Raw genomic sequence first — 24716 nt, forward strand, 5'->3', positions numbered from 1 at the left:
CACTATGTCAACTATCCTTGGCCACTCTTCTTTTTCTTGGAATCTTAATTTCCATCACAACCTTACAAATTGGAGATTGAGGACCTTGAAACATATGTCCTGCCTCACTCATGTGCACTTCTCTCCATCCGCCTAAGAGGTGAAAGCATGGTCATTGACCTCTTTAGGATTATTTTCAATCAAATCCTTTTTCATAGCTTTGTCTAATGCATCAGATATATATTCTTTCTCCCTAGCCAAATTTATATGGAAATCTAAAGTCTCATCTAACACTATGAATCCTCCTCAAATTCACAATGAGTCACAAAATTTTGCAAAGTAGTTAGAATCTTTCGTTATTTTGCTAACTAATAAAAGATTACAAGAAAGATTAGGAACATGGTGAACAAATTTGAGAATTAAATTTTCATAAATAATTATAGAACCTTTCCCTGCCATCAGAGACAGTCTGTCATCTGCAATTGTATTTTTAAATGACAAGAACATGGAGAACAAGTGGTAAAAAAGTGTAGCTGACTAGTCCTGTATTAAATGCACCAAAATCAATTATCCATGGTTCTGAATTTAGGGAACTAGTGAATACACTACCTATTTGAGCCCAAAAACAGAGGGTACACTTGAAAGTTGGACTTCATTCATCATTCTGTAGAGATGCTCAAGTTGTTCTTTGATAAAAAGAATCTCAATTTCTGCAGTAGCTTGCATTCCACAGCCATTCTTTTCTCCAGGTTTTCTTTCCTTCCAATTTGTTGGTTTTCCATTCAATTTCAAGCACTTCTCTCTGGTGTGCTGAGGTTTGTTGCAATAACCACACCATACCTTGGGCTTTTCATTAGGACTATTCGAAATCTGGGCTACAGGTTTCCGATTGTATGTTGTTGCAGCAGTTTTATTGGCTGGTAGAGTAGCATTAAGTGTTGAATTCTCACCGTTGGTCAGTTGGTTTTCCCATCATCACTCCCCTACGACTTTCTTCTTATCTAACTTCAAGAATGCTTTACTGATTGAGAGTAGCGGCTCTTTTCCTAAAACACGACCTCTCACTTCATCCAAATCTGTATTTAATCCAGCTAAAAATTTCATAACACAGTCCTACTCCACGGTCCTTTGATATTGAGCACTGTCTTCAACACACGACCATTCAAGGTCATAGAACAAGTCAAGTTCCAACCACAAACTTTTCAACATATTGTAATAACTTGTTACAGACATATTCCCCAGTGTTATATTTCTAATCTTCGTTTTCAACTCATAAGCTTGTGAGGAATTGCCCAAATCTGACTACGTCTCGCTCACTACATTCCATAGTTGTTTGGTAGTGTTGAGAAAGAAATATGTTTGCTCAATCTTCAGTTCCATAGAATTAATGAGCCATGATAAAATCATAGAACTCTCTGCATCCCAGACATGGTACGTGGGATCATCAAATTTTTGGGCCTGTTTTGTACCATTCAATTAGTTGATCCTACCCCTTCCTCTAATGAACAGCATGACAAATTGTGACCACTGCAAGAAAGAAGGTTGAGATCCTTGGTTATCTTACTAAGAGAAAGAAGGTTGCAAGACAATTTGGGACGAACATTTTCTTGAACTATTTTTGGGCTAATTTTTATGGTACCAGTCCCTACAACTGTTGAAAGCCATCCATCAGCCATTCTTACTTTAAAAGTATTGAAACTAGGTGCATAAGAGGAGAAAAAACTTTCACAACCTGTTATGTGGTCAGAAGCCCTTGAGTCTATGACCCAGAGTTCTTGTTTCTCACTGACACTACTAAGGGCTGTCAAGAATGTACCTTAACAGGCTAACAGAGAAGTGCCAGTGGATTTAGCAGGAGTTTAGCCTGAATAGCTGTTCGATTTGTTCTTTTGTGAGGTTAAGGTTGCTGTTATTATCTCCTTGTCATTGAGATGTCATTGTAGTGTCTGTCATTGTCCGAAATCCTTTAGCATGACATTTGTTTCCTCTGTTACCTCTCCAGTTAGGTTTACCATGCAAATGCCAACAAATTTCTTTGTTATGATTCTATCTCTTATAGTGATCACACCAAAGATTTCCTCTTCGATTATTTTGTGGTTCTCCTCTGTTTCAATTCTTGGATCTTCCTACAGCTAATGTCGAATTTTCCACTATGTCTGGAGATTTTCCTCCAAGCATGACACGTTCCCGACTTTCTTCTCTTCTTACTTCAGCAACAATTTCTTCAATTGTCGGAAGTGGGTTGATTCCAAGTAGACGTCCCCGTACCTCATATAACTCCTTATAAAGTCAGGCCAAGAAATCATAAATTCTTTCTTTATCAATCAGCTTTTGGTATTTTGTAGCATCATCCAAATAACTCCATTCTTCATTACTCGACAAATCCAATTCTTGTCATAATCTTGAGAAGGCATTAAAGTATTCTATTACATGAAAATCTCCTTGCTTCAGATTTCAAGCCTTGTTCCTTAGATGATATAAACTAGCATTTCACTTTGGTAAATTGAACAATCATACTTTTCAACACTTACAAGTATCACTAAAGATTTTCAATACTTAATTTGTGGTTTTCTCTATTGTTTGTAATTTCTTACTTTGTTTAACTAAAGAATAGCCACTCTTCCTTGTATCCCTTCTTTTTCATCATTTGGTTGTTATCTATTTGTTAGATCTAAAAAATAAGAGCAAAAATAATTAAGTCATATATATTGCATCATGTTTGAAAACAATAAGAGAAAGAAGCACCTAGAAATACTGCAAGTCATTATCTAAAGAAAATAAAAGAGAAACTAACGAAAAAATTTCATAATATATGTGTCTATGTATATTATTATCACTAAAAGAAGATAACCTTTCCTCGACATCACAACTCCTTCACATATGAAATGACACAAATAATCCTATATTATTCTTTAAGTAAAAAATAAAAGAAAATAAAATAGTAACTTCCCAATAGTGAGTTCCAAATTTTTCCTATTTTAACTTCTTCCACAAATAAGCTTACATTTCCCTCTAAATTTTTCCTCTTATAATCCCACATGTTACACCCTTATGTTATGTGAGTGTGTGTAGCTCACTCGCGCACATGCACTAGACAACAGCAATGTGATACTTCATTTCATTAATCCCAAGATATAACCTAAATGTCAAAATTACCAATTCCATGAAAAATGAGAAAAACAAGTATCATTTAATTCCATCAGGTTAAGAGTAACGAAGTTCTACAAAAGGGAGATAATATGCAAACATTCCAATGATTAATCATCTCTCTTTGACTTCTATAAATCAGAGAACAAGGAGGCAAAAACTACTAAGAAACAATATCAACTATTAAAAATAGCACAAGGAGAATTCCAAATTACTCTTCTACTATCTAGAATTTCTAGTACTTCTTGGATTCTAGATTTTATGTGTAATACAAGTCCTTTTATGTGAACAAAATGAAAAAAATTTATATTTCAACATAGTATTGGAGCACTTCTCTGATGAGAGATCAGGCACTTTCGGGTGGTGATTGCAATGTGTTGAGGTGCTGATAGTTCTGTTTCGGATGTGATCCATCTGGACTAATTGTTTTTTCATGGTGTGGCATTGATTTCATTGTGCGCTGCTGATAAACGTAGTGTTCTGGTGCTTTCTATGTGTTTGTGCTGCTCTATGCGCTGAAATCTTTGTCAAGTCTGTGCAGCTGCGTGAGGCATGAACTCAGTGTTTGCTGCTTTTCCATCCATTTGGATAGCTATATGTGCTTCAGTGTAAATTAAGTGTTAATAATTATTGTCCTTTCCCTTTGCTTCATTGTTGAAGTTTAGTATACAGTTCATTGTTTAGCTAGTGATTATGATCAACATTGGTGAAAAACAAAATATGGAAATTTGATAGACTACACTGGTTTTTAGATTACTTCCACAAAATTAAACGGGCCTAACATCTTTTATTCACTAATGTTGTAATGGGTATACATTAAAGTGAAAGAAAAGTGGAATCACATTTTACAATCCAAGGGATTTAAAGTGCAGCAAAAAGAATATTTGAAATGGTGAGAAAGAAGGTGATCACTCCATATGTCGTCTAAGGATCAAGTGGATGATAAGTTTACTAAATCTCTTGAAATAAGTTCTTTTTATAGTTTGTGTACCATGATGAGTCTTATAGATAGATAAGCCCCAGCTTGAAGGGGAGTATTAAAAATAGGTTAGTAGCTTAGGTATTTTATACGACTCCTAATTTCTCCTAATACCTAGAATTCCTAATATCCCTCTGAATATTTAGGATTTCTGATACTTCTAGATTCCATATTTTATAAATATATACCATTGCAATATAAGTATTTTTAAGCGAATAAAGATGAAGCTTTTTGGTTTCAACACAATGAATATTTACAAATTCCATAAAGAATGAGTCCAAAAAATGTGTCCATACACAAAACATATGAAAAGACATTTGTACATGATATACATATAAACATGCAAACAATCACATTTGCTCCATTACTTACCAAATGGGCGCCAATTGGACCAATGGGTGGCCTTTTGAATCTTTGATGATGTCTCTCAATTGCACGTAAAAGTTGGATCACCCTATCCCCTCCAAAAGCTGTAACCTGCCCAGGGGAACAAAATTCTGGTTAAGCAACATAGCCACAACAAAATATTAGAAATATAACTTGTTGAAACCGTAGGATTTTTAGGAGTTTGAATTTAAAAATAAAACTAGAAGATAAGGCTTGACTGAGTCCTATTATTCTGGATTGTTTAGTTTAGATAAGTCCTAGATTTTTAGGAGTTTGAATTTAAAATAAAACCAGAAGATAAAGCTTGATTGAATCCTATTATTCTGCACTATTTAGTTTAGATAAGTCCTAGTGTGTTTAAATTTGCTTTTATCTCTGGTTTGAATTAAAGAGAATATCGGATGATATTCTGCAGGATTGTTAGTTGCTAAATTCAAGGATTGCTTCATTTACTTAAGTTCTGAATGTAAACCACATTTTTTTTAAGAGTATCATTCAGTTTCTCTTCCAAATTCAATATGGCATCAGAGCCCAAGATCTGAACTTAAACATGGTGAAAATTGCAATGACTAGCAAACGTCCAGCAAGCTCTTCGAATGTCATCTTTGATTCTTCTCTTGTCAATTTTGGTGGTAATGGTGGTTTTGAAAAATCCGTTCACCACATTACTGTCCACAAATTAAATGGCAAGAATTATCTCCAATGGTCTCAATCGGTAATGATGTATATATGTGGGAGAGGCAAAGACGACTACATCACAGGTGTGAAAACAGCCCCTACAAAGAACGATGCATCTTAGAAAATCTGGTTTTCCGAGAACAATATGATTATGTCTTGGCTTACTAATTCCATGGAGACAGACATAGGCCGGACGTTCTTATTCTACAAGACAACAAAAGAAATCTGGGATGCAGCCAAGGAGACATTTTCAGACAGCGAAAATGCAGCAGAGGTGTTTGAAATCAAAAGCCAGCTTCTAGAATTATATTGGCAAAAACTGGACGTGTTCGAAGAAATGGAATGGGATTGTGTTCATGACAGCATCAAATATCATAAAATTATGGAAAAAGAAAGGATCTTCACATTCTTGGTAGGACTCAACTCAATAAGAATCTCGATGAAGTCTGAGGAAGGAATCTTAGCACTAAGCCACTCCCATCACTTCGAGAGGCGTGTTCTCCGACAAAAAGAGAGTTGAAAGAAGGTCATGATGAAGGATCACACCTCACCACAGTCCTTTTCGAGCAACGATGGATCAGCCTTGGCCACCAAGGGACCAAATTCTCAACACTTTGATTCACGAAGGAGATCCAACAAGCCATGGTGTGATCATTGTAATCAAGTTGGTCATACATGAGAAACCTATTGGAAAATTCATGGGAAGCCGTCCAATTGGAAAAGGAACAAAACACAAGAAAATGAACCTTGAGTTATCGTGCCACCAATGATGAACCACCACAGTCCAATAACTCAACCAACAAAACACCTTTTAGCCAAGAACAGATGGAGCTACTTTAGAAACTCCTCACACATGATCCTTCGAGTACCTCCACTCTAGGATCAGGTTCCATCGCCCAGCAAGGTATACGTTCCAAAGCTTTGAATGCTTTTTCGAAGTCAAACTCATGGATTATCGACTCCGGCGCATCCGATCACATGAGCGATGATATAACTCTCTTTTACTCTTGTTAGCCTTGTTCTGAGAGCTATAAAATTAAAATAGTTGATGGTTCTTACTCATTGATGGCTGGTAAAGGGAGTGTCATTCTTCCGAATAGCTTTAGATTGCTCTCTATTCTTCATGTTCCCAAGCTTACGTGTAACCTACTCTTTATAAGCAAAGTCATTAAAGATCTGAACTGTGTTATTAAATTCTTTCCTAATCACTATGAATTTAAGGAAATGGAGACAGGGAAGATGATTGGTCGTGCTGGGGAGCATGAGGGTTTATACATCTTTGGCAATAAAGCTTCAGAAAGACACACTCAAAAGGTAAGCTGCAATGTTTTTTCATCTTTTACAAATTCCAGTGATCATGAAATAATGATTTGGCACTTTAGACTAGGCCACCCAAGCTTTCCATATTTGAAAAAGTTGCTTCCATTGTTATTCAGAAATAAAAACTTAGAGTCATTTCATTGTGAGTTCTATCAATTGTCTAAACATTGTCGAAATTCTTATGTTTCACAACCTTATAAAAAATCTCATCCTTTTTCGCTCATACATGGTGATTTATGGGGACCATCCAATATTAGCAATGCAACAGGATATAAGTGGTTCATTTCATATATTGATGATTGTGAAAAGAGAGAAAAGGGAGAATCCCTAATTTTTGTTATTGAAAAACTGTTAACTAATACACATTGGACTTGGGTATATATATACATGTTAGTGGGACCCACAATACAATAAGGAAAGAAAAAGAAAAGTAAATAACTAAAATAACTATACACTATCTAACACTTCCCTTCAAGCTGGAGCATATATGTTATATGCACCAAGCTTGTTACAAATGTATTTAATTCTAGGACCTCTAAGAGATTTAGTAAAAATATCTGCTAGTTGATCATTTGAATTGACAAAACTAGTCGTCATACATCCTGATGCGATCTTCTCTCTAATGAAGTGACAGTCAACTTCAATGTGTTTGGTCCTTTCATGGAAGACTGGATTGGATGCAATATGCAAAGCGGCTTGGTTGTCACAGATGAGCTTCATCTGTTCATCCTTTCCAAATCTCAACTCCCGAAGAAGATGTTTCAACCATATGAGTTCACATGTTGCTAGAGCCATAGCTCGATACTCGGCTTCAGCACTAGATCTGGCCACTACATCTTGTTTCTTACTCTTCCAGGATATTAGGTTACCTTCAATAAAAACACAATACCCGGAAGTGGAACGTCTACCTGTGGGTGAGCCAGCCCAATCTGAATCTGTGTAACCAACAACCTGAGTATGACCTCTGTTCTCGTACAACACACCTTGGCCTGGTGTGCTTTTGATATATCGAAGAATGCGGATTACAGCATCCCAATGGCTATCACATGGTGACTGTAGGAATTGACTAACAACACTTACATGAAAAGAAATGTCTGGACGAGTAATGATGAGATAGTTCAGTTTACCTACAAGTCACCGATATCTCCTAAGATCTCCTAAAGGCTCCCCCTGTCCTGGTATAAGTTTGACATTTGGATCCATAGGAGTGTCTACTGGTTTACAGTCTAACATACCATTTTCTTCCAAGATGTCTAAAGCATACTTCCTTTGAGAAAGAACCACACCGGAACTGGATTGAGCTATCTCAATCCCTAATAAATACTTGAGTTTCCCCAAATCGTTAGTCTGAAAGTGGGTGAAAAGGTGTTGCTTTAGTTTCTGAATACCATTCTGATCACTGCCTGTAATGACGATATCGTCCACATAAATTACCAGATAAATATACTACCCCGAAGAGTTATGATGATAGAAAACATAATGGTCTGTTGTACTACGAAACATGCCAAACTCCTAAACAACTGAACTAAAACGGCTAAACCATGCTGGAGGAGATTGTTCCAAGCCATATAGAGAACAGCATAATTTGCACACTAAACCAAACTCCCCCTGAGCAACAAAACCAGGTGGTTGCTCCATATAAACTTCCTCAGCAAGATCCCCATGAAGGAAAGCATTTTTAATATCTAACTAATAAAGAGGCCAAGAACGCATAGCAGCCATGGAGAGCAATAGACGAACAAAAGGTATCTTGGCAACAAGAGAGAAAGTGTTACCATAATCAGAACCATAAACCTGAGTATAGCCTTTAGCAACTAAGCGGGCCTTAAGGCAATCAACCTGACCATCAGGGCCAACCTTAACTGTGTAGACCCAACGACAACCAACTGTAGATTTACCAGAGGCTAAAACAACAAGATCCCAAGTGTCATTGGAGTGTAAAGCAGCCATTTCATCTACCATTGTCTATCGCCAACCTGGAAGGGAAAGAGCCTCAGGGGTGCTCTTGGGAAGAGAAACAGAAGATATAGCAGAAACAAATGCAGAATAGGGTGAAGATAATCGATGGTAACTCAAAAAATTGTAAATGGGATGAGGATTACGAGTAAATCGATTACCTTTCCAAAGAGCAATGGGTCAGTCAGCAGAAGGAGGCAGAGTCAGGGCAGGAGAAGCCGAAGGGATAGGAAGTGAGTCAGCAGGTACCTCGGCCAAAGAAGGAGGAACAGCGACACGATGACGGCGATGATAAACCTGAAGTGGGCGAGAAGGCACTGCATCAGGTGGGGAGATAATGGGAAGGGGTAAAACTTTAGAAACAGGAAGAGACTCAGAGGTGGAAAAGAATGGTGAGTCCTCAAAGAAAGTGACATCAGCAAAGAGAAAGTAGCGATGAGTCTCAGAAGAATAACAACGATAACCCTTTTGAAATCTGGAATATCCTAAGAAGATGCATTTTGTGGCTCTGGCAGAAAGTTTGTCCTGTCCAGGAGTGAGAATATGAACAAAGCAAGTACAACCAAAAACACGAGGAGGAAGGAAATAAAGTGGTTAGTCAGGGAAAAGAAGGGAATGAGGAATCTGATCGTGTAATACAGATGAGGGCATACGATTAATCAAATAACATGTTGTAAGAACAACGTCCCCCCAAAAACGAAAATGAACATTACTATGGAGAAGGAGAGTACGAGCTGTCTCAACAAGATGTCGATTCTTACGTTCAGCTACCCCATTTTGTTGAGGAGTATGAGCACAAGAAGACTGATGGGGATCTTGCTAAGGAAGTTTATATGGAGCAACCACCTGGTTTTGTTACTCAAGGAGGGTCTGGTTTAGTGTGCAGGTTACGCCGTTCTCTATATGGCTTCAAAACAATCTCCTTGAGCATGGTTTAACCGTTTTAGTTCTGTTGTTCAGGAGTTTGGATCGAAGAGAGCCCTAATACGACTTCAGATCGCGGCTGAAAAAAGAAAAACCGAGAATCCGCGACTGTGCGAGACCAAATAGTAAAGAAAAACAAATGTGGCACTACTGGAAGGGTAGAAGAACACTTCCTAAGACACGTGCAGGGCTCGGGGTAAAGAGGAAGTCATCGAAGGTCGCCGGAAAGGCTGTTTAGAGGGCCAGCGAAGATAAAAAAACCCAAAAAAATGCACTTGCAGGGCTCGGAAGGGACAAACACAAATGGAGGGTGGCTAGACGGCGTCAGGCGAGGCTGGAGGTGGAAGCGCATGGTCGGAAAGTGCTCCACACGCCCTCACGCGCCGGCGCGTGAGGTTCAGGCCGCAGGAGAAGAAACGTGCGTGGTCAGTGCGTGGCTGAGAATCTCCATCCGATGTTTTGACAAAACTTGAAGATCTCCTCCTTGCGCACCTGATGGTATGGTCGGTGTCAGAAGAGAACTTCGCTGGAAAAGTCGCCGGCAGTGAGGGTTTTCTGATGGCGGTGAGGGTTTTCTGATGACGATACGGTTGATCAGAAAGCTTTAGGAGATGGGAAAGGTGACCGGAATTAAACACGATCACTGAAAGGTTTCCCAGAATTGATTCACGGATAAACCGAAAATAATTAGATTTTTCTCCCTAGTGTCACAGGATGCTTCAAATGACCCTCCCCATGGGCTTATATAAGAGGAGGGAAGCTTCTAGAGACTCCTGGAGCCATCTATACTAAGCCAGTGGTGGGAAGAGTGTGGAAGGTTCTAGAAATGCCTAGAGATGTCCACACATCTCTACATTATGGTGGAAGGCATGGGAGGAGTCCAAGGCTTTCTAGAGACTTCTAGGAATCTCTTATATATTCTTGTACATAGGGTTGTACATAGAATAGGGTAGGATGTTCTAGAATATTCTTGATTTGTAAGGAACCCTCCAAGGTTCTAGAGAGTTCCCTTGGTGCCTATAAATAGGTAAGGGCCTCATTTGGCCAAGACACCACCCAAAACCACTTCCTAACCAAGCAAGTGAGCTTCCAAGCACTTGTAAAGGCTTTCTTGAGTAATAAGAGCTTCCATTCTTTAAGGAGTTGCCTACTAAGCTCTTAAGCTTTCGAGTCGCGAGTGTCTTAGCCGAGTAAACTAAGCATTGGGTTTCAAGGCTGACTTAGCAAGATCAAGCGTCTTGACTTGCCTAAGTGCCGCACGAGCTTAGTGAACGACTAAGTCCGTGACACTAGGCTCTGATACCATGTGAAAAGAGAGAAAATGGAGAATCCCTAATTTTTGTTATTGAAAAACTGTTAACTAATACACATTGGACGTGGTATATATATACATGTTAGTGGGACCCACAATACAATAAGGAAAGAAAAGGAAAAATAAATAACTGAAATAACTATACACTATCTAACAATGATCATACACCAATATCTTGGGTGTATTTGTTAAATGAAAAATCTAAAGCAAAAGAGATTTTCAAAAATTTTAATGTCATGATTAACACTCAATTCCAAACCAAAATCCAAATTTTCCGCACTAACAATGGTACTGAATACTTTAATTCAATTCTTGGACCCTATCTTCGTGAGCATTGCATTATTCATCAAAGCTCATGCATTGCTACAACACAACAAAATGGAATTTCAGAAAGAAAAGACCGTCATCTGTTACAAGTTCCTCGTTCCCTTATGTTCACAACAAATGTTCCTAAATATTTTTGGGGGGAAGCCGTTCTCATTACATCATACTTGATAAACAGAATGCCCACTAGAGTATTACAGTACCAAACTCCCATCAAAGTCCTAAAATATTGCTACCCTAACATTCGGCTAGTGTCATCCCTTCCATCAAAAATTTTTTGTTGCAACGTTTTTGTCAACACTCATGCTCAAAATAGAACGAAACTAGATCCAAGAGCCCTCAAATGTCTTTTCTTTAGATATTCTTCAACCCAAAAAGGTCATAAATGTTACTCTCCAATCACAAAAAGGTTCTATAATTTCATGGATGTAACATTCCTTGAGCATCAAGCCTATTTTCCCAAAACTCAGCTTCAGGGGGAGATTTCAGGGAATTCCAATTCAGATCAATTTTGGGATATTGCTATTCCAGGTGATTGCTCTTCCAGCCCCAGTATTCGAATTTGCCACCTCAACAGCCCCCGTAACAGCAAGTAATTTCAGCCTTGAAACCACTGTTGTTCCCTTCAAACCAAATTCTGCACACAATCTTCTAGCAGATTCAACCCCAGAACCAGATTCTGCACCTAATTTTCTAGCAGATTGGAAGACATGCATGGTATCATGGGTGAGGCTAGAAATTTATTTTAGGTGGAGGCAACCTATATGAATGGAAATTTAAAAGAAAAAAAATTAAATTCAGAGTTTTAAAATGATTATATTAGATGATTTATCATTATATTTGATAAGATCTAATTGATTATATAATTGATTTTAAGAAAATTTTAATCATATATACAATTTTGATTTTATAAGAAATTTCAGAAACGTTTTGTAACTTACTTTCCAAGCCAGCCCTAGTTGGTTTTGCTAGTGCATATAATGACACGGATTTTTGCTTTCTTATGCCTAACTATAAAAGGAGTGTCATGTTTACAGGCAGCTAAAACCCCTAAAAAATAAAAAATAAAAGAAAAAAGAAAAAGCATTTTAGCCTGACCTTGTTGGTTTGGTGTTGCTGAAGTTCGCAGATGTAAGAATAGTTTTCACGATGCTTTCTTTCATAATCGTCAATCTGGAAAACCAAAATATAAATCACCATTTTATATATGTTCAACTATTACATATCATCGTACTAGGTTAAACAAATGAAGAAGAATATGAACTTTCAAGAACTCAGTCCTATATATATCCAAGTAGCACATATCATCAGACTTAACTCAGCAGGATATTTTTCAATGTTACCCCTTCAGCTAAACATCTCCATACCTCATCCGAAATCTTTCTGATTTCATCCATTTTGATGGATAGGCTTGCTGATAAGGCACTTTCTTCTTCCTTCAACCTAAAATATTTCCCAGTTTACTATGATCAGCATAATCAGCCTTAACTGCAGGGCTGAAGATATATGAAAAGAATAAAAATTGACCTTGATAGTATCAAATTTGTTGTATCAAGCTCATCTTGGAGTCCCTTCAGCATTTCCTTTATTTCAGATTCTTCAGCCTAAAGCATTGGAAAGATTAAAGGCAGAAAGGACACATTTTAATGCTCTTAAAATAGTAACATAACCATTCAAATACCACTAAGAATGGAGTACAAAACTATTGAAAGCAGCAACCAACAGGTTAGGGCATGCAAGGGCCTATTTTGCAACATTTTTTAAAATAATTCTCAAAAAAATTTTTTAAGAAGATATCTTAAAAATAGTTTTCAATTGTTTTGAGGAATAAAATTCTACTTGGGAACTCAAATATGGAAAATAGTTTTCTTGAATTATTCTCTCTAAAGGTATTGTGTACTTATATACAATGCAAAAGTCCTGTAAGTATTCTATTTTCAATTATTTTCCAAAATATTATACGCATATATATATATATAAAATAAATAAACACTTGAAAACATTTCAAATTTATTCTAGAAAACAACTTATTTTCAAGAAACTGCTTTCAGTAACAAAATTTGTAAAATGTGTTTTTTAACTTAGAAAACTATTCTCTGTTCAAAAAGAACATTGAACTGTTTTCAAGAAGAGTTTTCAAACAAGTCATAATATTCCTTTCTTTTCTTTTTTCTTTCTTCTTCTTCCCCCTTTCTTTTACGAGCTGCCTTCTTGATATAATGGAAAATCATTTGAAACTAGTTAATATAAACTAAACCTTTATAATTGAGGTCTTTGATCATGGTTTTAAATAACGATATTTGTCAACATCGCCATGCTACAATATAGGAAGTATTAGACAATATACAATGGCAATTACAAGGCACACTCACAAACAAACTTCTGAAAACTTGTAAATATATAACTCAATTCTTCCACATTTTGTTCTTTAAATTCCATTTAATGAATTTATCAACACATGCACACATTTTACATTGGATACATTTATTTATAATCAATGTCAAAAACAGATATGATCTTTTCTTAGGGTGTCATATTTTTTTGTGATTAAATGCTACTAAATGTCACAAAACCATATAATAGAGTTCAGTCAATTACATACTTTCCACACAATCCTTATGCACCCTAGTGTTTCATGCATGCCCAAATTGATGGCATGATCATAGGAAGCTTAAGGTATCATGGACTCCATACTAGCTTCCCTAGTTCAGGTGCTTTAACTACCACCACCTTGACTAAAGATGGGTTGGCTTGAGAGTATTGGCTTGGTGGTTTTAAAGGTTAACCAAACTAGTAGCACCTCTTGTTCCATAACCAAAGTAGGCCACCTTCTCCCCTCAATCTTCTTCAAGTTGTTGATGAGAAAATAAAATCTTATATGTGTCCGATCTTTCTCATAACTCACCTTTGACACATTTCATAGGTACATTTATCAACTAATTTTAATCTTAATTCTAAAAGAATATCTCTATCAACTTTGTCTATAAATTAGCCCCCACCTCAAACAGGAGTAGTCTACAAGCAAAATTATTTGAAGGATCTCTAAGAGAATTTTGGAAAGGCTATTTGTTAGAACCTAATTGCATGTCATTATTAATAATTTTTAGTTTATTTTCTTCTTCTCTCCTTTAAAATTCAAGTCACTCTCATGTTATCAAAAAATCTTCAGCAATACAATCATTATAACTATTAAGATCCTCCAAGGAATTGTTATCATATTCAATTACTTTATTATTCTCCAACATTGTTAATGTCCACCAATTGCTGTCTTTCATCCATCAATTGTAGAGGTTTTTTTCCTTTGTCCATTCATAATAAGATTAATATCAAATATGAAGCCAACTACTACAATAACCAATAACTCCTCCATTTCTTTGTTCAATATTTTTTTTCCTCTACATTTAAAAGTTTAATTAGAAGTCAACCGAGCTCTTAGTTTGTAGAAGGCTTAACCCAATCCCTAGGTCCAAGGCAAAGCTTGTAAATTCTATACTAAAAGCCTATAAAAGCACAAAATCCATTAAAACACATTGAATATTGAAAAATAAGCCTTATATGTGTGTGTGTGTGTGTGTGTGTGTGTGTGTATATATATATAAAGGCCTCAAACCCTTTGAGGCTTAAGCCTAAACAACCTCAAGGCTATAAGCCTCAATAGTGTGAAGCTTAAGCCTCAATTACTCTATATTGCGGCTATAACCTTAAGGTTACTTCAGATAGGCTCAAGCTTTAATAGCCTTTTGAACCATTGAAGACCCTTCACTAATCTTCAGAAGCTCTCTTGAAACTGCACTATTCACTTCACCACCAAGAAACATCACTCCATCCAACTCCAAACTTAAAACCCTCCTCAAGAAGAGGAAAAAGAAGAATCCCAAGCCCCAACCCTCAAAGAGAGCTTATAGGAAGGAACAATACCTAGAATTCTCATTGCTTCCTTTAAAAGGTTCTCATGTGCCCAAGGATCTTTCAACTCTGCTTCTAATGGGAGAGACAACCCTTTGACAACACCACTTTGGTTAGGATTTTCCTCCTCACAAGGGTCCTTCCCCTAAGAATCTGGCCCTAGCAACTCCAAAGCTCCATGAGGATTCTTATGCCCATGAGCCACTTGAACCTTCCCTTCTATGAAAAAATTAAAAGCCAAAGGAGCTATCTTAGACCAAGCCTTCACCAAAAAAAAAAAAAAAAAGAAAGAAAGAATCCAAACCCAACCCATAAGAGTCCTCATTCCTTGACTACTTCTCTAATATTAGAAGACCCTAAGCCATCTATCCGAGTGTCTTTCTTAGCCTAGCCCAACCTCTTCTTATTAATTTGGAACATCAATTGCCCACATGAGCTAAAGCCTACTACCATCCCCATTAATTGGCTACATCTCCATTTATTACCCCTCCAAAATAGCTCCTTGAGAGATTTTATACCGTTTTCCTCTCCATAATTCATTTCCAAGCTCTAAGCATAAGGGAGCACACCTATCAAAATTTGAAATTTCCAAGTTGTGTCCCCTTACTTGCATCACAAGGACAAAGCCTTTGTAATACCCATACATTTACTAGTAATCATTACACCAAGGGGTGACATGTTTTTCACCAACTTTACCCCATAGTTTTGCTCTCTCACTCTCCCACAAGTGTGTGAACAAACCCACTTCTTCCCTGACCTCCAACTATTCCCCATTAAATCTTAGAACAACTTACAACTCATGATGGAACTTCTTACCATAGTTAAATAGCATATTGTTGTCCAAGACTACCTGTAACTTCCTTGGCACCCTCCTTCCATTTGTTTTCATAAGAACCATGGCTTATTACATCTCACTTGCATTTGTTGTGCCCACATCTATAGCAACAAATCCTTGTACATTTCCCTCAACTTCGAGAATAGAACTCTATCCCATAGATGAATAGGAAAACCCACAATGGGCGCCCAAAATTCCTTTGCCTTAATTAACCTTTATAGTACCCTGCCTCCGACAACCATTTGACAAAGACAAACAACTTGTTTTTATGTTTTCCCACCCCTTATAAAGAACCCACTCAACCTTAAGACCTAAATCTAAATTCAAAAGAGACCAGCAAGGCCCTTAGTGATACTAGATGCAATTCTCCTATATAAAGCAAATTGTGCAAGGCCCACTTTTTCACAGAGTGCAAATATAGAACTCTATATGAAAAATCCCCCACCTACCTACCAAACAATGCTCCATTACCTCCATCATCTTACTCATCTTCTTTTTCCCTAGCTAGATCCAAAAATTTTCTCTTACCTCCTTAACATTTTCCTTCATGATTTTTACGAAAGACACTCCCTTTGCAATTGCCTCAAAGCTCGTTTCTACAACTTGCACTTGACAAACCAAGGTTGACACAATGCCATTGGATGAAGAATCCACCCTTAGGCTTCCAAAGTGGCCCATCCCCCCACAATCCGCTTACCCTCTAGAAACAAGTCAATTTTTTTAGCTTCAGCTGAGAAATCTAAACATAGGAGATAACACCTAGTATAGTTACACCACAATTCCATCTTTGTACCACCTTCCTTCCAATCCATGCTAAAATATTTCCCTTTCTCCATCAGGCAACATGACTCCACCCCATCCAATAACCAAGGAAGGCATGCTCACCAAACCTAACTGAACTAGAGAAGCCTCCCCTGTTTTCCAACACCTTACCCTTCAACCTACCTTAACCTTCACTACCTCAATCTCAAAGGACTTGGATTCCACTTTAAACCATACCTTCCCTTCCATTAGCTGTCTATAGGAAAATCTTAGCTATTTAATGTATTCACAGCAAAAAAATTTGAAACCACAATACAAAATTGTGTCATTTGCCTTGGTACACATCTTGCAGCCCCGAAGTATTAATCTCACTTTTATTCATGAAATAATCCCTAGCTATTCTTAATCTAAATATGAAAAACACCTTACAAAAATGAATGGGAAGAGTGTTATTCATCAATTATTGCATTGCTTGAAGGCTTGGAACAAGTAAATTTTTTTTTCTTTGTGGGGGGCATTGCTTTCTTCCTCAAACTATGAATCTAGCACTGGCCTGCTGGCATCATGAGTTTATGGAGGGGGAGAAGTAAGGTGTGGAGGGCCACTACCTTTTGCATTGCTTGGTAACTACAGAAGAAGGGTAGCAGAAAGCCTTTCAGGGGCATTGAATTGACAGATTGGAATCTTAAGGGGAGGATGTTGTCTTTTATTTATTCTGGATGATGATTGTCCACCCTAACTCTAAAAGATTCTCTTACAAACTTTGTTTCTGGGTCAGGGGAGTTCAGGAGCATGTTCTTGCCATGTTGTTTCAAATACACACAAACACACACATTCTGTCTCTATCTCTTTCTCTTGTTTTTTTTTTTTTTTTTTGGTTCAAGTTGCAGGTACCAGGGAAGTACTCATTTTTGAATCATTTCCTATAAAATCTCTTTTGCATACACACACACACACACACACACATACATATAAGCTACAGAAACTTCAAACAGTTAAATAATATCCAGCAATGCAAATGTAAGCTGTTATCTGACACTTCAAAGTCCCCCCCGCCCCAACCAAAACACACTTCCCACACCCTCCCCAACCAAAAAGGAAAACTCAACCCATGACCAGGATGCTTCTAATTTTTTCTTTTCCGCTATCAGGCAGCACAAAGTTCATTCCCAGGAGATATTTCCTACATAGCACAGAAGAAGGGCTAAGCCTAGATATGGTTACCAGGCATGCATGGATGTATTTATGTACTTATGAAGATAAGAATTTATATATGTATACATGTCTGAGTATGCATGCATTGATAAATACATGCACATACACACATGCATATATAAATGTGAATTACAATTTAACAAACAACCACAGGGAAAAAATTGGATGAACAAGGTGAAAGAGATTTGGGCATTGCAAGGGCGTGGTGAGACATCTTTCTACTAGTAATATTTTTTTCCGAAAAACAAGGGAGTAATAGTAGGAAATAAGAATTACAGGAATTCCACAGATTCTTGGATGGTGGTGGCACTACCACATGGAAAACTTTGTATGAATAATCCAAATTAGATCAAATTGGAATGTTGGAAGGACAATGGAAACAAACACACACAAGCACCAAATATTTAGTCTCTATGTATAGCATTTTTCAAAAAGGTTGGCATGTCAGACCCTCATTTTTCTTTTCTTTTCTTTTTTCCAGTAATATGCTGAGACAAGGGAAAGAAGCCTAGTCAAATGTGTGTCACACTCAAATCAAAAACTATCTGTTAAAAGGACGTGGAGGAGGGAAATTGAGCAAAAGAAAAAATAAAACTGAACAGTGGCCAAAGAGGCTTGTTTTTTTCTTTTTTTGAAGTCAGAACCTAAGAGGCATATTTAAACATTGAAGTGTAAAGCAGCAATATGTTTAAACACATGTCCATGCAAAAAATCATAATCTATATCAAGGAGGAATGATATACCTGAGTATTTTTTAGATCTTGCTCATGAACCTCATGAACTTGTTGATCAAGCCGCCTAACAAGATTCACCATCTTCTGAATTTTGTTAGTTTTCCGGCAATGTTCTTCTTCTAGCTCAAGCCTCTCTTTTGTGGCCTGCAAAACAAATTTTGTATAAATAAGAGATAAAGTCATTGGTCTAATATTTTTATATGGTATCAAAGAGCAGAAAACCCCATTACATAATTACGAGGGTATGAAAACTGAAACCGTTAAAAAAATAGAAAGAAAGGAATGTGAATGAAACGAACCAACAAAAATAAATATATAAAAAGAGGCTATATATATATACATATATGAAGACAAGTATCTGTTAAAGATGCCACATCTATTTTGGAAAGTAAGCTGTATATATAGATACTAACTGCAAGCAAAATCACAAGTTTGAGCATTAAGAAATCAAACCAGATCACGTCAGTATTAATAAACAATCCTATCTCATGTAACTGCCATTTGTTCATTTTAAAGAAATAATGTCCAATTTCTAAGTTCCAAATACCAAGGAAAGCCTCTGCTGCAAGTCCTCCTTCATTCTCCTCACTTCTGTTGTCTTTTCCATCATACATGCAATTTGAGTTTTCTTCTTGGTCAAGCACTCCCTCAACTCCTCCATTTTACCCTGCAAAATAAATCAAATCATATGCCTAAACTAACTAAGTAAATAATCCATGTAATCTAGCTGTATATACAACCAAAAGGAAGCATAATCTGAAAAATTACAAGCACCCTCCAAAAAAGGGAAAGAAAAGATAACATGAGAATCCATGCATCGCATGTTATATTTACCAACATAAATACAGAACTGTAAACAGATTTTACACAAGTTAAATAAAAGTCAAAATCACAATGATGGCGCTCAAGGCTCAACATCTCACATTATCCAACCAAACATGTAGGAAAAAGGAATATGTTATACAGAAGTTTAGACTAGGAATCTTATAAAAAACCAATGTTTTCATAACCGGACCAGTCATTAAACAGAAAAAGTTACTCGTTCGCGGTTCACAGTTCAATTGTCGAATCGAAGGTCAAACTATGATTGAACTGGTGATGTCATAAATATATAATTTATATATTATGTAAAATTAAAATAATTATAAGAAATTAAGATATCTATAATTAAAAAATTTAATAATATTTCTTTATTAAAAATTTTGATATGTCACATTAAATGATAAAGATAAATATAAATGTATTAATATTTAAAACATTATTAAATAAAATATATATAATATTTAAGTATCAAGATATATTTAAGATGATAGAAAAATTATAATATTTAATATCATGTATCTTATTATTTTAAAATTTTAAAAAGTTATTATATTAATTAATGTATATTATTTTTATAGTTATCATTATATAACTAATATCACATGAAGAACTTATATTCATTTAATGGTTTTATACGGTGGAATTAGGGAGAAAAAAAAAATCAAAGTTTACATTATTATTTTGTGAGCTGTACAGCAATAAAAACCAATGTGAACGAGTGGCTTAGTGGTTCGGCCCTTCCCTTTTGTAACAAGTGCCCTATGGCTCAAGTCCCTTTGGCGCAAAAAAATTTCTTTTCCAAATTTTCTCATTTGTCTCACATTGAAAAGTTGTAAGCTTTTATAGTTGTTTAAATACCTTGAAACAACATCATAGCTAAAATGGGCTTGGGCAGTGGCCTTTTCTGTAGAAAGAAAGCCTATTTGGGCTTGAATAATGGATTAGCCTAGCCCAACAAAATTTTGGGTCAACCAACCTTGACCAATTCTTTAGGAACCGGACAGTTCGTCCGGCTTGGCGGTTTAACATCCGATTCAAAGAAAGAGGTTGTATGGTGATGTGGAGGATAGGATGGTGTGGAAAGAAACAAAAAATGAGATTTTCACTGTAAAGTCTCTTTATAATTCCCTTGTTCATAGCTGTGCAGTCTCGTTTCCGTGCAGTATTATTTGGAGTCCGTATGTTCCTACAAATGTGAGTTTTTTTACTTGGGAAGCTTCTTGGGGGAAGGTTCTTACTCAAGATCAACTTAAGAGGAGGGGCTGGATTTTAGCCAACAGATGTTCCTTGTGTTGTGCTGAAGAGGAAACAATAAATCACATCCTTGTTCATTGCTCTAAGGCGAAGGTTTTGTGGGATCTTGTGTTTTCTTTATTTGGTGTTAATTAGGTTCTTCCGTTTACGGTTAGAGACACTCTCTTAAGTTGGTATGTTTCTTTTAAGGACAAGAAGCATAAAAAGGTTTGGCAGGCAGTCCCTCTTTGTTTATTTTGGACGGTTTGGAAGGAAAGAAATAGGATAGTTTTTTATAATGAGGTCTTGTCGATTCAAAGATTGAAAAATTCCTTTGTTTGTAATCTCTTTTCCTGGGCTAAATCTTCTATAGTTGTAGGCCCCTTAACTTTGTTTAACTTTGTGGACTGGTTGGGTTTGCGTTGAGGGCCGGTGAGTGCTTGTTCTTTTTTAGGTGACGTTTGTATGCTCCCTGTATGCTCTGGGTCACCTATCAAGCACCCTTTATCTAATATATCTTTGTGCGTTTACCTATCAAAAAAAAAATTGACATCGGTTGTTGTGGTCCAACCACCAGAACCATTAGAACACATATTTAGCCATCAGATTTTTTAATAGGAATATATATAGCCATCCTACGTTTCAATGAACCTAAGAGACTCTAGTACTATATGCTTTTACTTAAGGGTGAAGACATTTAAAATTTAAAAAGAAACAAAACAAAAATGAGAAAATTTCAAATCACATTAAAAATATTGAAGTAAATTTGGGAAAAACTTCACTTGCCTTCCTTGAGGTTTCCTCTTGCTCAATTTAACAGCAAGGAGAGGTTTGTGACATTATTGGTAAACCACAGAACAGGTTCTTGTAATTTAGACCAGTTCTTATTTTAACAAAAACCTTAGGAGATGTAAGCATAATTTTCCTAAAATAATAATAATAATTGTTGCCAAGAGTCTAACACTTACAAGTTGTCGATCAATCCTAGCTTGGCAAGTCGGTATCCGATCTTTAAGCTTTTCAATTTTTGCACTTTGTTCCTGGAGTTGTCGGTCCACATCATATACCCATGACCAGGCAAGTTTCTTTTTCAACTGCTGTACTTGTTGAGAAATTTCTTCTACATGCTCCATGTTCCTAATTTTCACTTGCAACTCATTAAGTTCCTTCAGAATTGGTTCTATTGATTTTTCCAGTTCCTCTACCAGTGTATTTGCAGAATCTAAACGAGTCCCAATATTAACCAGTAGATCATTGACCTGCTGAAGCAGTGTAGCCTTGAAAAAGAACTGAGTAAATACTGTGTTAGTGTCATAGCTAAGGTATATTGACATAGTGTGCATGCTGCACACATGCAATGTTCATTCATGCACATTACCTTGAATTTATCTTTGTCATTCCCTGAATGCAAAAATTCTCTGCTTTTGTCTTGACTCATTATCACACATGGATTTTCAACATCAATCTGAGAAAAGTAAGACACATCTAAAACATTACTGAGCAGGATGTTTAAAGTTGAATAAATAAACTAATTGGGGAAGGAGAATTTATAGAATCCTTCATTATCACACAACAGAGCAAGAGGGGGAGAAGAAAATGGGGAAAATTTTATGCAAATTACTCTTTTTATGAAAATCATTTTTTTTCAACATGAGACAAACAATTAGCCATAGGACTTTCCTTTGATAGAGCTCCCCAAACCCCTATATGAGATGGTCACCAAATCACATATGCTCCTAGGAGGAACCCAATCCAAACTGACTAATTTGAATAGCATGTGCTTATTGCTCCAAGGAGTATTTGCGACATGATGATTATTTCTTTTATGCGCTTTGGGAACTCTGTTAGAGGCAAGACTCTTTGAAAAATTGCTTCTCTCACTTAGATGTGGATAGTGTGCAGAAATAGAAATGCAAGGATTTTTTAGGATACTTGCAAGACGCCTAAGATGATGTGGGACTTGAAACATTTCCTTGTTCCTTTTTAGGCCTACTGTATTGATGTCGTTAAACCCTTCCCCTTAAGTGACATTCAGTTTAGTTGGCTCTCATTATGTACACCCTAGGATTGGGCTTACCGGCTTACATGGTGAGGAGTATAGATGAGCTCTTGGAGATGTTATTTTTGTAGTCTTTTTATTGTTTTTCTACAAATCTCCTTGTAAAGCAAACGTTTTCTTGGGTCTTTTGATCTGATTTGTATTTCATAGGGAGGATTTCTTATCCTTCTTATGTTTTCTTATCATTAATTAATAAATCTTTTGTTTTTTATCAAAAAAAAAAAATCAATCTATAGGACTTTACAGGTAGAGATCAAAAGGGCAACTTTAAAGGAGTTTAGAAAGTGGGCCTCCATGGAAGAAACCACATGGAGACAAAAATCAGGAGAAATTTGGTTAAAAGATTGGGATAAAAAAACACCACTTTTTTCCACAAGATGGCAAACGTGAGTGCTTTTAATATATTTTCTTTTTATTGCCTATCAAAAAAAAAAAAATAACAATCTGCCTTAGTGCACAAAGGTTGAACTTTACAAAGGCAAAAGAAAGGAACCAATAGATTCCTTTTGATCTATGTAGCATGCAACAATTACAAAGTAGTCATATGCACGACTCTTGCAATCCTAGACATTCATTGCACAAATCTAGCCACATCCCAAATCTTAAATTTAAATTTTCTATTTAGAAAAACATGACTACCATATTGTCAACATGGATAGGATGCAGAATTGACCTGATTTTTCCTACTACACAAAAAAGGATTATAACTGTAGATTAAAAATATTATCCAGAAAAATATAGAAAGGCTTAGGGCAAAGAAGGGGAGATAAACATCCAATACATATTTGTAATGCATATTCTGTTCTTAAGAGGACATGTCATACTCTAGGTGTTACTTCATGCAACATATGGAATCAAGATCCCAACAGGCATCACCTCTAAATGTTCATAAATGTTTTATCAGAATCTGTATTTTTGAAGGAAGGACCTCTTATCCTTCTCTCGTACCTTTATTATTATTAATATATATTTTGTATCTGATCACAAAAAAAGAATATATATATAACGCCCACCTAACCACAAATTATTTAGTTTCAGGCAAAAGAGTAGCATAACAATTCAATTTAAGAAGCTACAGACCTATCCCCAGAACAATGTCAAAGCAGATCACATGCAGTTTGCATGCAAGTATTAGGAGAAACACTCACATTAAAATGTTCTACAAGCTCATGAAGGTCCTCTTTTCGACTAGCAACCCTTTTCCCTGTGAAACATCTCAAATCCAAACGATCAAGTGAATATCAAACCTCTAGCATTAATCATTAAGCATCAAAACTTAAGCAAATAAAAATGACCAATTAATCATCTGAAAAGAACAAAACAATTCAATAAGACATAAAATATTCCTATTGAGCAATCAATTGTCTTAAAAGCTTAAATTGTTAGGATTTGTATTTGGACCCACAACATATGTCATGCTCTAACACCCCTCCTCATGTGCGGCCCCATATCCACGGAATATGTGAGGTACAGTCAGCAGTAGCAACAAGCAGATCGCAAATAAATAAATAGGGAAAGAACTTGCACATGGGACATTCAATTAACAAGAGCTTTGAAACCGTGTTAATTATCAATCTTCCTAAAAGTTCAAGTTCTTAGGATTTGGATTTTGGCCCACAATGTATATCATACTTCAACAATTCCAATAGACACAAATTATAACAATTTCAAGGGTGAAATGTTCAATGCATCTTAACCTCAACATTTGTCGTTCAACATTTCCAATATGGAATGTCCCATTAGTTAACTAAAATTATATCTGGAAAAGCATTACTCCCAATAACCATGCAGAGAAAGAACAGAATTGTAATGGTATTGCTGGAGATTTTTTCAGATAATTGAGATTATCTAAATCAGTTGAAGTAGTTTGAATTAATTCAAACTATCCAAACAGCTTTGGATATTTGAGTTAATTTGAATTATTTTAAATTTGTTTTATCCATGGGGTAATTAGAGATTAATTCAAATTAATCTCCTAGTTTTTAGGATGTTTCTGGTTTCCTAAAATAAAGGACTTACATAATACCTAAGTCTATAAATTAGTTTGTAATTGAGTTCAATAACAGATCAGAGCAGTGTTTGAGTTTTTCTTCTTATTGCCTAGAAACATAGCATCAGAGCAGGCTGTGTAGTTGAAGAAAATA

General features: G+C 36.2%; 1 protein-coding gene across 2 annotated transcripts in view; it reads right to left on the bottom strand.

Moving 5' to 3' along the window:
* The window catches only part of LOC100249449 (structural maintenance of chromosomes protein 6B), a 97466-nt gene that overhangs the window by 46737 nt on the left and 26013 nt on the right, over positions 1–24716 (bottom strand). The window contains exons 4-12 of one of the 2 annotated variants that reach the window (XM_002278077.4): positions 23721–23776; positions 21892–21978; positions 21482–21802; positions 19006–19125; positions 18468–18602; positions 12534–12610; positions 12374–12449; positions 12105–12179; positions 4478–4582 (exon numbers count right to left, since the gene is read on the bottom strand). In XM_002278077.4, the coding sequence (XP_002278113.1) occupies positions 4478–4582; positions 12105–12179; positions 12374–12449; positions 12534–12610; positions 18468–18602; positions 19006–19125; positions 21482–21802; positions 21892–21978; positions 23721–23776 (1052 nt within the window). The remainder of the gene's footprint in view (positions 1–4477; positions 4583–12104; positions 12180–12373; positions 12450–12533; positions 12611–18467; positions 18603–19005; positions 19126–21481; positions 21803–21891; positions 21979–23720; positions 23777–24716) is intronic. The other variant, XM_019226157.2, reaches the window with a different exon arrangement.

Source organism: Vitis vinifera, chromosome 16 (genome assembly GCF_030704535.1).
Source record: "Vitis vinifera cultivar Pinot Noir 40024 chromosome 16, ASM3070453v1".
Classification (NCBI taxonomy): Eukaryota; Viridiplantae; Streptophyta; class Magnoliopsida; order Vitales; family Vitaceae; genus Vitis; species Vitis vinifera.